We start from the raw sequence: 15,796 nt of genomic DNA, 5'->3' as shown, positions 1-15,796 counted from the left end.
ACAAAGCCATATGAGACTTCAATCATCTTGAGCAATTATATGGTTGTGGAAAGGATAATATAGCAGTAGTATTTTCTAAGATGAATCTGGAAATCTTTGAAGGCAAATGGATCGGTCAGCCATTTGAATGAATAAATTATGCTTAGCCAAGGAATCGGATTAACAGGAATAATTCTGTTAATTCTGTTATTGCTGCATTGTTTGATTGGCAGTTTTCTGTTCCCTATGTAGTTTCTGAGTAATCACATGGCATGTTTGATAAATACATCTTGTTCAAATGCTGTCATCATGTGCATCTCAAGATAGTTTGAATAAGATGGTTGCAACATAGTAGATTGTCAGTCTTTGTACTTAGTGGCTTGATAGTTAGAAGAAGATCCCAAATCAATATCTTCCTCTATTATTTTTTTTAAAAATACTCTTTTTTCTCCTTGTTGTTAGCACTGCGACCAATTCTCAATCTATAGTATACATACCACAGGATATTATTCGAGCAAAGGAGATTATTGCACAGATCAATACCCTGAAAACTCAAGTTAGTTATTATGCAGAAAGACTTTCCAGAGCTGCCAAGGATAAATCAGCGAATGGACTTGAGAGAACACTTGCCATTTTGGCAGATAAGGTAGGGGATATGTTCACCCTCTCCTCTATACCATTCAGATCCCTCTTTAATTTAATATTAACTGAATATTCTTATACTGGCAGTTTTGAATTTCCTTCTCTGTAGACCTGCCAAAATCTGAGAATTCTGAAAGGACAACAAGAACTTACGTTTATTTGGTCTATATTTAATGATCAGTAATGAGGCCTAAACCTCTCTGACCTCAGCATATAAGATTATTGTATTTCAATACACTTGATCTAATACAACCCATCTTGCTGTAAGTCTACTACTACAGCAGACTAGACTTGAGGCAAAAAGAGTCTCCTTCTCCAACCTTCATTTCTGTTGTGAAAATCTAAAACCTAATATCATAAATCTTGGTGATGCTTAGGGCTGCAAAACAACATTCTTCAAATTGCTAATTAAAGTATTTTTTTTGGGGGGGGGAATCTTTATGGCCCTGATCATTTTTTCAAGTAATGGTATCCATGTCAGTGCTGACTGCCTCCTGCTAATCATGTTATATTTCCTTGCTGTACTGTAATTACATTCACTCGACACTAAATTTAGTTTCTTTTAACAAATAAGCCATAATTGGCGGGATCCATACAACATATTATCAGATGCAGATTAAATGCCACAATGTCTAGGTTACACAACATATTAAGCTAAGAAAGGTTATTGCTTAGTGTGCTGTATGAATCAATTCATTGAATTCAAATTGAAATTAAATTCACAGTGAAATGCTATAGAAAATATATTATTCTATGATAAATTCTATGGGGAGCTGTGCTCTCAATTGGCACTGTAATGGAAATTACAGTAATGGAAAGATTGCTCATCTACCTCAATCAGTACCTAGATCACTATAATTACATTAAAGAACAGTCTTAGCAGGTTTTTAGTATGCTAAAATAACCTTTTTATTTGTTAAGATTTGTACTGTAGCCATAAGGCTAAATCATATCCATATTTGTTAAGAAAAGTGTACCTTGTATTAAACTGTTTTTAAAAAGTGACATAATTGTTACTGGGTTTGTTTACTGTACTTTAGTAGTGTTGGGATTGGACAGTAATAAAGAATCATGTTATAAAATAGACAATGTTTGCAAATATTGTGTGTCATCTTTATCCTTTCTAGACCAGGCAGCTTGTCACTGTCTGTGACTGCAAGCTGTTGGCAAATTCAATTCATGCCCTGAATACTGCAAGACCAGATTATATAGCTTCAAAGGTTTCTCCAACATCTACAGAAGGAGAACAAGTGGTGCTAAGAAATGACCAAGATACTTTGGTGGCCAGGTGGGCAGGAAGAAATAGCCGTTCTTCCCTACAGGTGGACTGGCATGAAGAAGAATGGGTAGGCTGTTACCTTAAAATTCCATTCCTATACTACAGTGAATCTTAATTCAGACAATTCCCTTTTGTAAAATTACAGCTGCAGGTATTTAATCATGTTTTGTGGGTTAGAAACTATGTTTAAAATGCTTTGAATGAGCAAAAGGCATGGTGGGCATTAATCAGTGATGCATAGTGAACGTAACATGGATTATTGCATCTTTTTTTCCCTGTGCTATAAATATAGTGACCATATTTTCTTCGAAAAAATGAAAGCCAAATCTGAAAAAGAGACAATTCTGAAAGAGGTTCTCAAGGATAAGAGGAATAAGTATTTAGGTTTATAATTTTGCTTTACAAAGGAAAATTCAAGAGCAAAACCAAGAAAATAATCGCTAAATAAATCTAGAGGATAGTTTTCTAAAATAAAGGACTGTCCTTTATAAGAAAAGATTATGATGTTAATGATGTTAAGCCTGTTTTAGAGCCTGTGTTCCAATTGTCATATTTCTTTTAAAAATATTGGTAAAAATCCATGCACCCAATTGTGGCAATCATTATTGGGAGATGCTTTGATGCTTCTGGAGCCCTTTGTTTATTAATTCCAGCAGACTCTTTACAGATTGCACTGTCATTATCTGATTTAAATATAGTTTGTGGAATAAGTAGCTGGGTACATATATGATGAAAACTAGGAACCACAACAGCTGAGGTCATGCAACTCTTGCAATAAATGAATGATATGGTGACGTAAAGCAATCTGTGAACCCAGACATTGGGTGTTCATTTCTTTTTCTCTACTTCTGTTTCTATTTTTTGAGTTGCCAGTAAAAATGGAGCAACTAAATTTATTTATTTGTTAAATTTATTTGCTGCCTACCTTGCTATGGAGTTAATTCTAGGTATCTTGGAGATGTGATGATTTCCTATTATTAATTGGAAAGTAGTAAATGAACTGATAGTCTTTGCAATTTTGTCCAGAAGAAAATAATATTATCTTACCCAGTTGCCCAATTAGATGGAAATGGTTAGTATGTTTCTTTATTTCCTTTCAATTGATGTGCATGGTTTCTATGAATTACTGAAAGTAGTGAAAATAGTGTTTTCAAAATACTATTTCAATATACTTCTTTATTTCTTTTCATTATATTGGGCACACCAGTATGTAATTGATCCCTTTCTGTTTGTTCCTTCCTAGGAAAAAGTCTGGGTGAATGTTGATAAAAGTCTTGAATGCATTATCCAGAGGGTAGACAAACTCCTCCTGAAAGAACGATTGCAAAGTGATAGCTGTGAAGATGTTTTCCTGTGTGAAGTTAGCTGCTCTAGCAAGAAAGGTAAACAAGATACCCGTGCATACTGGATAAAGCCAGAGACCTTAAATGAAATCATCTCATCTTCATCATCCCCACCATCATCTTCATCCATTTCATCCTCTGCATGCCATTTTCCCAGAATCACAAGTGCGTATGACAGCTGTGGCTTTTTGCTGTTGTCATTTTGTTCTGCTTTGTTGCATTTCTTAGCTTTTCCTTAATCATGATCCATGTATTGTAAGCATTTCTCGGTATATTAGGAATCTTCATTTAATAGTAAGGTCCCAGGAATGAGAGAACCATGGTCTTTTTGCTGTATTTCCATTTTTAATTTTCAGAGCATTTCCTAAAAAGGATTAAATAGGGAGTGCTTCTAATTACTCTCCAAAAAGCTATAGTAGAAATTAGATTGTCTATGGAGCTTCTTAATCATCAAGGTCATGGTTGTCCCAAAAGTGCTTTTTCTAAAAGGCAACTGGATTTTCTTCTTGTTGTTTTTCTTTCTTTAAAAACATTTCGCTTGTCATTCAAGAAGCTTCTTCCATTCAGAAGTTCAGAACTGAGTAAGCTTCTTGGATGAAAAGTGAAATGTTTTCAGAGAAACCCCCCTTCCAAAGAAAATCCAGTTGCCTTTTTAGGTAAAATATCTTTGGAATATAAACTAGATTATTTTATAACATGTGCTAGTAGGCACCACTGTACCTGTAGATATTTATGTTTTCACCTACTGTTGTGTCTTAAGCCTCTAATATATACTGATGCTGACTTGGCTGTCTGCCACAACTAAGGAGGGATATAAGCAGCCCCTTGGCTAGGAGCCCAGAAAATTATCTCTATGAAAACAAGGCTTGAACTCACGAAGTTCTCCCAATCTTTCACTACACCTGGTATTGTAAACTGTTGTTTCCTGCAAAATTCACCTCCCGTCGCCCCACCTATGAGCTCTCCGGGAGGGGCCAATCAGTAGTCACCTGTTCCTATTTCCTTCTGTGAGCCTTTTTCCAAAGCTGCTACCTCCTCCTCTCAGCCCTATGCATATGTATGTCAGGGACAGCCTCCCCCTGTACTTCCTCACTGCTCCCTGACTCAGATGCCATCTGGTGGCCAACAGGCCTCTCTAGTCCCTGCTCTGACTCCGAACACCCCCCAGAGTCTTCCTCAGCCTCCAGGGTAGTCCCATAGTGTTCATCGCTGTCAGATTCCAGCAACAGCTCAGCCGGCCGCTGTTGGGCCACAACACCTACCAAGTTCCATTCCAGGCCTTAATTAATTTTCTTTACATTCTTGAAATTAAAAAAAATAAAGAACTCCAGACTCTAGTTTCGATATTTATAAAAATGTCTGATGACCCTGCATATACCTGAAGATAGAAAAAAGTTATAATTTCAGAAGTGAGTATATCTCCTAATTAAGAAATCAACTGATGATTTCAATTTGGTTGATATTTTAGGATACTTTCATATGATTATATTATATGGCATGTTTTCTATGAGGAAAGAATCTAAAAGGTAGGCTGGTATTTTGTTCCCTCTTTTTGCGAATGGAAGTAAGACACTGAGGTGAGAACGTGGCTTGTTTCAAGCCACCTAGTAAGTACTTGGTTAAGTTGAAGACCTTTAGTGCTGCCATATGTTTCAGAGACCAGAGGTATTCATGCTGTATAACATGCATGCATGTATGTATGCATGCATGTATTGCTGGACCTTCTTGGTGAGTCAGGATTTGAGCTGAGAGAACTCTAGAAGAGTCTTAAAGTGCAAGTAGGGAAAGGCTGGGGCTCCTTGCTTCTCTGTCCTCTCCTTTTCCATGTGGCTTGGACACCTGTCCCTCCAGTGATCTTATCACTCCTTCCCTCCCCTACCTCTGTTTAGCTATGTGCCACCAGAAACTCCACTCCAACTGGCTATGCTTCCCCTGACCTCCCATTTTCCTTCATCTTCTTTTCACTTGTCTCCCACTGCTATCTACATAGCAACATCATCACCCTGCATTACAAAACCAACCTCCCAAATTGCCCTTTTCCATCTCCCCACACCTTGTTTTATAATCCCTTTCTCACCATTGTGAATGATCTATTTGTCCATCCTTTCCTATCATATCTCTGTGCTTTTCTTTCTTCTATCCCCTTTTGACCCCTGCTACCACCAGGGGCTTTCCCTTTCTTCATTCTCCCCACCCTAGAACACTTCTGCCTGCAACACATGTGTTTCAGGTGCATATAGAACTCAAAATATGCAGGGTCTGTATCTATACCAAGATGAAATAAATATTTTGTTCATTGAATGGTTTGTCCACAGAATGCATTGGCCATCCATCATAAAAATTGCAGTAACATGAAAACATTTAAACATTTAGTTGCATTAATTCTACAGATCTCCACAGAGTCCAAACAAATTTATAGTGGGAAAAGTATTTTTTTTCAATTATAGTAATTTCAGGCCTGTTATAGGCCAACATTATTGTCTTAAAGTGAGCTTGGAAAGCAAATTGCAAGTCCTATAGCCGTGATGGCAAACCTATGGGATGCGTGCCGGAAGTGGCATGCAGAGCCATCTTTCTGGGCATGCTAGCTGTTGCCCATTGCTCTTCCGGGTTCTGGCACACACATGCACGCTGGACAGCTGGTCTTCATGCACGCATGCATAGCAGAAGACCAGGTGACCAGCACATATGTGCATGCCAGAAGCTGGAAGCTCAGCTTCCTGGCACGCACATGTGCACCAAGGAAGTGCTCCTCCAGTTTCCAGTGCTCCTGCAGGTGCATGTGTGTGCTCCCGTTTCAGCACTCAGTGCCGAAAAGTTTCACCAACACTGCCCTAAAGGTATTTCAAATTCCTGTAGGTATTTGCCCTTTTTGGACAAATAAAGGATATGTGGTTCTTCTCTTCTTTGGAAGAGGAACATTTTTGCAGTCCACAGGGCAGGATTTGTATGTGAGTTTTGTGACTCTAATCTCACTCAAGACTCATTCTAGAGTGGAAACTACCATCTAAGCATTTCTTTAATTAATTTGATTCTTTAAGTGAGCCTTCCCTGAGATGTCCAGACAAACTTCTGTAATTCCCACGTCAAACATGGCTCTTGGATCTATTTGCTGGGTGTTATGGGACTTGAAATTTAAGATAACTAGAGGACAGCACTTTGGGAAAGACTCTTTTAGGCCAATACTTCGTATAGCAGTTCCAGATTAAGGTATCATGCAAATACAGATCATTGTATTCAAAAGTTTAGGAATCCCTGATCAAAGATATTGATCTGGAATTCTCATACTTTGAAAATCGATGGGAAGATCTCCAAATACAACACATGCAAGGAGATTTAAGAATATTGTGAGCTACAAGAATTCTGCAAGGGACAATCGGGAAAATGCAAAGAGAAACAAATGCTCATAAAAACTAAATATATACTTACATTTGCAGAAATATGCCGTTTCTAATTTTGTACTGGGTAGGTAGAGGCTGTATCAACTTTTGCTTACTTAGAGATTCTCTGAAACATACAGTTTGCTCAGAGGTATTTAACTTTTTGCATACAAACCTATAAATATTAAATAATATTTAAAACATTTAAAGATTCATCCATTAATAGCACTTGTTACAAAAGCACTAGTATTATTCTAAAGCTGTGATCATCTGCAAATCTACTTTCCTAATTGCTGGTCATATGCTATAAGTAGTACAGAGTATGTTCATACTGGGATATGAATAATACATAACATTATATATAAATATATAATGTTTCAGAATGTAGAGTAAGAATGTATTGTAGTCCATGTGCTTGCTTGACATTTCAAAATAATTTTTACAACACATATAGTCTTATATTGTCTCTTCATTATGTTTCCTTACAACAGGTTTTTATGTTTGTGATTTCACAATAAATTATTATTTAAAATAGTAAAATTGTGTTATTATCTGAAATAGCTGATGTCCCTTTAATTTATTAATTTAGAACAGGACTTGTATGATTTGTTCAGAATTCTAGTTACTATTTGAAGTTTGTATGTTAAACACTAGCAAAGTAAAAGAATGAATAATGTATTATTTATGGAATAGTGTATTAATGTGCAAATAGCAAATAGCAATTATATTAAATTTTTAATACACATTCTGATTTTATTGTGAAGCTGTGCAAAATATAGGCATAATCCAATGATGACATCAGATTAATAAAGGCAATTTCTAAGAAGAATCTCATATACTAGATGGGTAATAAGGAAAAGAATCCCACCCAACTAGAGCAATATCATGTATATAGCATTAGGTCATTGAATATTTTTACATCAAATATTTCCTGATACTGCCCTGTTTGATAACAAATGAAACAATAGATTGATACAGTCAGTGTCACATTTATGCTAATGTGTATAAAGATTTAAAGTTTTTCCCCCAATAAGTATTTTAATCTATAATCAATGCATACTAAAATATTAGAGTAACATCACATTCTAAGCCAGGATATTTTTAACTTGATTATTTACACAACTGAAGTCATGGTAGGCAGTATTTATTTTTAAAAACACACCAATGAGAAGATTAGGAAGAGAATGCATAGTCATGTTTTAAAACCGTGTAGGATTTTTTTAAAGTGTGAAATTGCATAGGAGTGAAATGCTTATAATATGAAATTGTAAAAATCAGCATGACTGCAGAATCATTAGAACAATAGGTTTAGGTTTATTAGATTTATATGCTGCCCTTCTCAGCATACTCAGGACAGGACAGCATACAACATTAAAAGAAACACATAATATAAAAGTTAAAAAAAATTAAATAGAATATCCCTAACAAACCCAATTAGAATTGACAATAACATTTTTTTTAAAAAAATTGAATTAAAATTTACCATGATCAATAATTTATTTTGTTTTGTTCAGGCCAGGCTGGCTTGCTGGAAAAGCCAATTTTTTAGGGCGCGTCAGAAGGACCGGAGGTCGGGGATTATACGAAGCTCCGGGGGCAGCTCATTCCAGACGGAAGGCGCTCCCACAGAGAAGGCTCTCCCCCTGGGGGTCACTAGCCGACACTGCCTGGCCGACGGCACCCTGAGGAGGCCAACTCTGTGGGATCACACTGGATAGTGGGAGGCTACTGGTGGCAGTAGGTGGTCTCGCAGGTACCCCGGGCCTAAGCCATGGAGTGCTTTAAAGGTCATAATTAGTACCTTGAATTGCACCCGGAAGACAACTGGCAACCAGTGCAGGCCACCTAAAAGGGGTGTAACATGGGAGCACCTAGGTGCCCCCATGATAACCCACGCAGCCGCATTCTGGACCAGTTGAAGCCTCCAGGTGCTCTTCAAGGACAGCCCCATGTAGAGACTGTTATAGTAGTCCAGGCGAGAAAGGACGAGGGCATGAGTGACTGTGCACAAAGCATCCCGATCCAGGAAGGGGCGCAACTGACATACCAGGCGAACCTAGTAAAAGGCCCCCCTGGTCACGGCCGTCAGGTGTTCTTCTAAACTAAGCCGCGTATCCAGGAGGATGCCCAGATTGCGGGCCCTCTCTGAGGGGGCTAAAATTTCTCTCCCCATCATCAAAGATGGAACAAGATGCACAAATCGGGATGACAGAAACCACAGTCACTCAGTCTTGGACGGATTGACCTTGAGCCTGTTCCTCCCCATCCAGATCCGCACAGCCTCCAGGCATCGGGACATCATGTTGAGGGCATCGCTTGGGTGGTTTGGGGTAGAGATGAAAAGTTGGGTATCATCAGCATATTGATGATACCGTACCCCCAAACCACGGATGATCTCACCCAATGGTTTCATATATACCGTATATACTCGAGTATAGGCCGACCCGAATATAAGCTGAGGCACCTAATTTTACCACAAAAAACTGGAAAAGTTATTGACTCAAGTATAAGCCTAGGGTGGGAAATGCAGCAGCTACCGGTAAATTTCAAAAATAAAAATAGATACCAATAATGTTTTTGAATATTTATTTCAAAGAAAAACAGTAAACTAGCTCTGTAAGTGGAAAAGAGGGTCAATAAAAACAATATGGTATCAACAATAACTTTAAAAGTACAAAAACCTTAGCTCATATAGCAACCAAGCTAAAACGCAAGAGTTAAAATCCTTCAAAACTCATACAAAGCGCTGTCTTCACTGCCATCCATAGCATTACTAATGCCACATTTCTTGAAGGCGCGTTGCACCATGGGATTTCATAGTATCCTTCCCCTGGAGTGGGGAGGAATTAGGGATTTTGCAGTATCTTACCCCTGGAGTGGGGAGGAAATGTGGATTTCATAGTATCCTTCCCCTGGAGTGGGGAGGAATTGGGGATTTCATAGTATCCTACCCCTGGAGTGGGGAGGGAATGCGGATTTTGCAGTATCCTACCCCTGGAGTGGGGAGGGGATGGGGATTTCATAGTATCCTACCCCTGGAATGGGGAGGAATTGGGGATTTCATAGTATCCTTCCCCTGGAGTGGGGAGGAATTGGGGATTTTGCAGTATCCTACCCCTGGAGTGGGGAGGAAATGTGGATTTCATAGTATCCTTCCCCTGGAGTGGGGAGGAATTGGGGATTTCATAGTATCCTACCCCTGGAGTGGGGAGGGAATGGGGATTTTGCAGTATCCTACCCCTGGAGTGGGGAGGGAATGGGGATTTTGCAGTATCCTACCCCTGGAGTGGGGAGGGAATGGGGATTTCATAGTATCCTTCCCCTGGAATGGGGAGGAATTGGGGATTTCATAGTATCCTTCCCCTGGAGTGGGGAGGAATTGGGGATTTTGCAGTATCCTACCCCTGGAGTGGGGAGGAAATGTGGATTTCATAGTATCCTTCCCCTGGAGTGGGGAGGAATTGGGGATTTTGCAGTATCCTACCCCTGGAGTGGGGAGGAAATGTGGATTTCATAGTATCCTTCCCCTGGAGTGGGGAGGAAATGTGGATTTCATAGTATCCTTCCCCTGGAGTGGGGAGGAATTGGGGATTTCATAATATCCTTCCCCTGGAGTGGGGAGGAAATGTGGATTTCATAGTATCCTTCCCCTGGAGTGGGGAGGATTTGGGGATTTCATAGTATCCTTCCCCTGGAGTGGGGAGGGAATGGGGATTTCAAAGCATTTTAAACTATACCTTATAACCTTCCAAATGGAATAATAATAATATAAGAATGGCAAAGAAAAAGAATAATTATGCTTTATATTTTTACTGTCATTTATTATCTTACAGACAGGCAGGCTAGGAAACGGAATGAACGAGTGGCCAGGCAGGCTAGGAAACGGGATGAAGAGCGTGCAGGCAGGGGGGGGGAAACGGAATGAACGAGTGGCCAGGCAGGCTAGGAAACGGGATGAACGAGCGTGTAGGTAGGCTAGGAAACGGAATGGAGCGGGCAGGCAGGGGAGGGAAATGGAATGAATGAGTGGCCAGGCAGGCTAGGAAACGGGATGAACGAGCATGCAGGCAGGGGAGGAAACGGAATGAACCAGCATGCAGGCAGGCTAGGAAACGGAATGAACGAGTGGCCAGGCAGGCTAGGAAACGGAATGAACGAGCGGGCAGGCAGGCTAGGAAACGGGATGAAGGAGCGGGCAGGCAGGGGAGGAAACGGAATGAATGAGCGGGCGGGCGGGCAGGCGAGGAAACGGGGACGGGCACTGACTTGAGTATAAGCCGAGGCGGCTTTTTTCAGCCCAAAAAGTGGGCTGAAAAACTCGGCTTATACTTGAGTATATACGGTATGTTGAACAGGAGGGGTGAAAGAACTGACCCCTGGGGCACCCCACAAGTGACACGCCTCGAGGTCAATCCCTTCCCTCCAGTCAACACAAACTGCGACCAATCTGACAGGTAGGAGGAGAACCACCGTAAAACGGTGCCCCCCACTCCCAACCCCCCGAGTCATCACGAGGTTATTTAATGGTCGATGGTATCGAAAGCTGCTGAGAGGTCTAATAGGACCAGAACAGAGGAGCAGCCCCTGTCCCGGGCCCACCAGAGATCATCGACCAACTCAACCAGTGCTGTCTCCGTGCTGTATCCGGGCCTGAAACCCGACTGAAACAGATCCAGGTAGACAGCTTCATCCAGTGATTGGGGAAGCTGACATGCTACCGCACTCTCAACAGCCTTCGCTACAAAGCGAAGGTTGGAGACCGGACAATAGTTGGCTAAAGAAGCTGGGTCCAGGGAAGGCTTCTTAAGGAGGGGCCTCACCACTGCCTCCTTCAAGGCGGTGGGAAAGAACCCCTCTCTCAACAAAGCATTGGTAATCGCCTGTCACCTCCCGGGAAGCCGAGACTAACCAAGAGGGACACAGGTCCAGCACACAAGTGGCAGCACTGGGTCTCCCCATAATCCTATCCATGCCCTCGGGGGTCACAGGATCAATAAACAATAAACATTTTATAAGTTTTTAATGTTGCCTATTATTAGAATACTATTTCTATTCTAGTTGCATGCTATATATACTATAAAATTGCGAAATTAAATTCAGTGGTTGGAACTAGACATAAACTAACATAGCTTTGTTCCTCTCTCTCTCTCTCTTTAACAATATTTTCCAATGCTAAATGTATAATGCAATGTCACTTGGGGAATGTTTTCCTGCTCTAGCAAGTGACAGCTGAACTGTTATGCAATCACTTCATTAAAAATCTTTTGAGAGAAGATGATAAGATGCTGACCTTAATGGCTTTCCATCATATAAAGTTCCAGCCTGAATTTCTTGCACTTATCCTTACCTCCATTCTCCATCCATAGAACAACCCTAAGGAACTTGTCATATAATATGTAGGTATCTAGGTGTCTGTTTATCTATCATGGTATAGAATAACGAAAGGGTTAAAGTGCTGGCGTAGGAGTAGAGAAGCTCAGGTCCAATCCTCCTTAGGCACAGAAGCTGCCTAAGCCAGTCACTCAGCCCTGACCCAAAAATTAAAAAAAATATTTCTTTACCAACCTGCACTGGTTCAGCATGGTAGATTGGGATCCAGTACCATCTACTTCGGTGGATTGATTCTGGTGGATTATTATCACTTAAACATAAGGCTTTTATTTTCTTGGTGTAAACTAATTTTAGAGCTTTGAAATCATAGTTCAAGGGAACAGAAGAGGAGACAGGGAGTATATAACGGGCAAGTAAATTCTGCTGGAGTTAAGTTCTTCTATTATTTGTGACAGTTTGTTGTTGTTGTTGTTATTAGTTGCGAAGTCATGTCCGACCCATTGCGACCTCATGGATAATGTTCCTCCAGGCCTTCCTGTTCTCTACCATCCCCCAGAGTCCATTTAAGCTCACACCAACTGCTTCAGTGACTCCATCGGGCCACCTCATTCTCTGTTGTCCAGTTCCCTTTTTCTATTGCCCTCAATCGTTCCCAGCATTAGGCTCTTCTCCAGTGAGTCCTTCCTTCCCATTAGGTGGCCAAAATATTTGAGTTTCATCTTCAGGATCTGGCCTTCTAAAGGGCAGTCAGGGTTGATCACCTCTAGGACTGACCGGTTTGATCGTCTTGCAGTCCAAGGGACTCGCAGGAGTCTTCTCCAGTACCAGAGTTCAAAGGCCTCAATTCTTTGGCACTCAACCTTCCTTATGGTCCAACTTTCACAGTGACAGAGTTTGGATCCTATTAATTGCATTTAAAAAAACCTCACATTTTGAGACAAAAATTTCAGCAAACTATAAATCACTCAAATCTTCATAGTTAGAGTTGCCTGTTAGAATGATTTGCCTTGTGATTTCACCACATACTAAACTTATAAAAAGTTAAAAATGTTAAAAGAAGATAGGGAAGATAATGGAATAATAGTATTTTTTATGAATGCACTTTAAGCACAGATTCTAGTTTGTCTGCAGCAAACCAACAGATTTTTGCTTTCACCAGCCTCCTGCCAGCTCTTTAGGTTGCTGATGTATACTTCTAATCCATCAATAAACATGGTATAGTGAGATTAAATATTATTAAGAATGTTAAAGAACAGACAATAAAATCAATTAAACAGTATTAATAAATTTCCATAAATATGTTTCTTGCCGAAAGTTGTAAATAATTTTTTAACATTGGATAAGTGTGTAAAACATACATAAAAGCTGGAATAAATGATGTGATGGGTTGCCAGTTGTACTGTTCAATAGAGCCTGAATGAGAGTTATTTGAAATGAAATGGAATTTGTCACTGAATTGACACCTGAGAAAATTTCCTTTCAATCTTTGGTTTCTGGTGAATTTTCTTCACAAACACCATATTTATTCTTCACGTTTTTAACTCTACACATTAAATATTTCAGGTGCACACCTTTAAAATATATTTGTGTATATTTGGATTATTTGGTACACCCCAAATAGTTGGTATACTGCTATTCTATTTAGTGGCTTCTAATGCAAGCCATGAGGCTGATGGCTCAAACTCTGTAGGCTGTACTAGATAAGGCCCAAAATGATACACCTGCATTTTTCCTAGTTTCTAGGTGCTTCCATGAATTGGTAGCACAGGGATTTTGGTCCTCCCAGCAGCAGGGTATAGTGTGTTTTAAGCAGAAAAGAGGATCTTGAAAGAGGCTACAGCAAGAAGAAGCAACCATGTGTTTTCTTTCATTGCAAGAAATTTATAGGAAGCTGCATGTCAGAGATGAATGAGTTTATTCAAACAGTGGACAAGACTAGAAGCAACATGAGTTGAGTCATCAATTTGCTGTTTTTCTCACAATTTCCCCCCCTCTGTGCTAATTCTGTTCTTCTCCTTTGCCTTTCTCTACAGTTGTGATATATTGTTTTTAATATGATTTTTTTGCAGAAGGCTTTTGAAAAAAGTTTCTGGACATGTGCATCAGGGGTGGGTTGCTGCCGGCATTGCTGGCGGTTCGGTGTTCATGTGCACATTTGACCATAAATGCAATAAAAATTGCTTTATGCATGCGCAGAAGCAAAAAACTAAATAGTGGCACCTACAGTGCTGCGGGAAGAACTGATTCGGGGGCATGGCAGGCCTGGGTCGCTGCTGGTTCCAGTGACCCAGTCCGCTAAAGTACTACCAGTTCGGCCGAATTTTTGCTTCTGCACATGCACAAAGCTGAACCGGGCCGAACTGGTAGGAACCCACCACTGATGTGCATCCCTACAACCATAGATGGCCCACTCCTGTATAAATTGATATCCCCTCCCAAATATTTGAGACTGCTTATGCTAAGCATTTCAGTTGCTTATCTTTAAAATGTGTTGCTGCCCCTTAATCATGCATGTTACACCTCCATTTTTATGCAGATTGCAGTCCTACTCCTGAAGAATCCACCCCAGGTATGTATATTTTCCCCCTACATTCATTGTATTTGTACTTGAAAAAGTTGGGGCAGAATGATTCTCTTAATTTAATACTAACATCTTTTGCTGATCGTAAATTTTCTACTACAGTGACTTTTGAGGGAGGGAGGGAGAGCGTCTTTCTCACAAAATAAACAATGGATAATACTACCTTGAGTTGATTATCACTAGGTCTAAACTATATCTACTGTATCTATCTGTCTGTCTGTCTTTCTGTCTGCCTGCCTACCTACCTACCATGTTTGAACACAGCTGATAGATCATGACTGACACTGAGATGTGTGCAGTCTTGGGATTCTTAGGTGCTTTCAAGTGATTTTAAATTGTACTTAAAAGCCAAAAGCATAAACATACAGAAGTGGCTTTCTTATCACTGCTCTCTCTTCTCTTTTCTGACCTGCAGGTGAATGGAGTGAGGCTCTTTATCCTCTGCTGACGACACTCACGGACTGTGTGGCCATGATGAGTGACAAAGCAAAGAAAGCAATGGTCTTTCTTTTAATGCAGGACAGTGCCCCCACCATAGCTCTTTGCTTAAGCCTTCAGTACCGGAGGGATGTGGTCTTTTGCCAAACTGTAAGCAAGAACATGGAATATATGTTTTGGACTTTGGGATTTGTGCTTGGAGGATTAGCATTTTGAAAACAATGATTAGACTCAAAAGGGGATAGTGATCACCTAGGGCACTTTAGCAATTTTGGAGATAGATAACACAGTCACAGATTTCTCTTCTGCACTGATAAACCTTTGGGATATTTAGAGTGCCCGTGTGTCCTTTATTACAAAGGACAGCACTTTATAATAAGAAAGCTGTACTTTAGACTTATTTTTTAAAAACTCGCTTTTGTTTTTTATAACAGTAGCACTTAGACGTATATATTGCTCCATAGTGCTTTACAGGCATATTCTGAGTGGTTTACAATATCAGGATGTTACCCTCAACAACCTGGGTCCTCCTTTTACCTACCTCAGAAGAATGGAAGGCTGAATCAACCTTGAGCCAATCAAGATCAAATTCCAAGCTGTGACCAGAGGTTGCCTGCAATACTGCATTCTAACCACTGTGCCATCTCTTATTTTGCTCATTTAACTTTTACTGTATCAATGGTACCACTTAGTGCACAGTCTTTCATATTCATGTGAAAAATATGGCAATTGAATTGTTTCTTTAAAATAAAGTACATGTAGTGTTTAATTTGAGATGTTTTCATTAGAATATGCATCTTTGTAAAATTTCTTTTCATTTTGC

General features: G+C 40.0%; 1 protein-coding gene across 8 annotated transcripts in view; it reads left to right on the top strand.

Annotated features, from left to right (window-relative positions):
• Positions 1 to 15,796, top strand: part of INPP4A (inositol polyphosphate-4-phosphatase type I A) — a 122,593-nt gene that overhangs the window by 84,142 nt on the left and 22,655 nt on the right. For 5 of the 8 annotated variants that reach the window (XM_032226339.1, XM_032226340.1, XM_032226337.1 and 2 more), the window contains 5 exons: positions 442 to 625; positions 1,749 to 1,967; positions 3,144 to 3,408; positions 14,491 to 14,523; positions 14,951 to 15,123. In XM_032226339.1, coding sequence (XP_032082230.1) covers positions 442 to 625; positions 1,749 to 1,967; positions 3,144 to 3,408; positions 14,491 to 14,523; positions 14,951 to 15,123 — 874 coding nt within the window. The remainder of the gene's footprint in view (positions 1 to 441; positions 626 to 1,748; positions 1,968 to 3,143; positions 3,409 to 14,490; positions 14,524 to 14,950; positions 15,124 to 15,796) is intronic. The other 3 variants (XM_032226342.1, XM_032226343.1, XM_032226341.1) reach the window with 1 other exon arrangement.

Source organism: Thamnophis elegans, chromosome 11, assembly GCF_009769535.1.
Source record: "Thamnophis elegans isolate rThaEle1 chromosome 11, rThaEle1.pri, whole genome shotgun sequence".
Classification (NCBI taxonomy): domain Eukaryota; kingdom Metazoa; phylum Chordata; class Lepidosauria; order Squamata; family Colubridae; genus Thamnophis; species Thamnophis elegans.
This window is presented reverse-complemented; position numbering and strand designations above follow the sequence as displayed.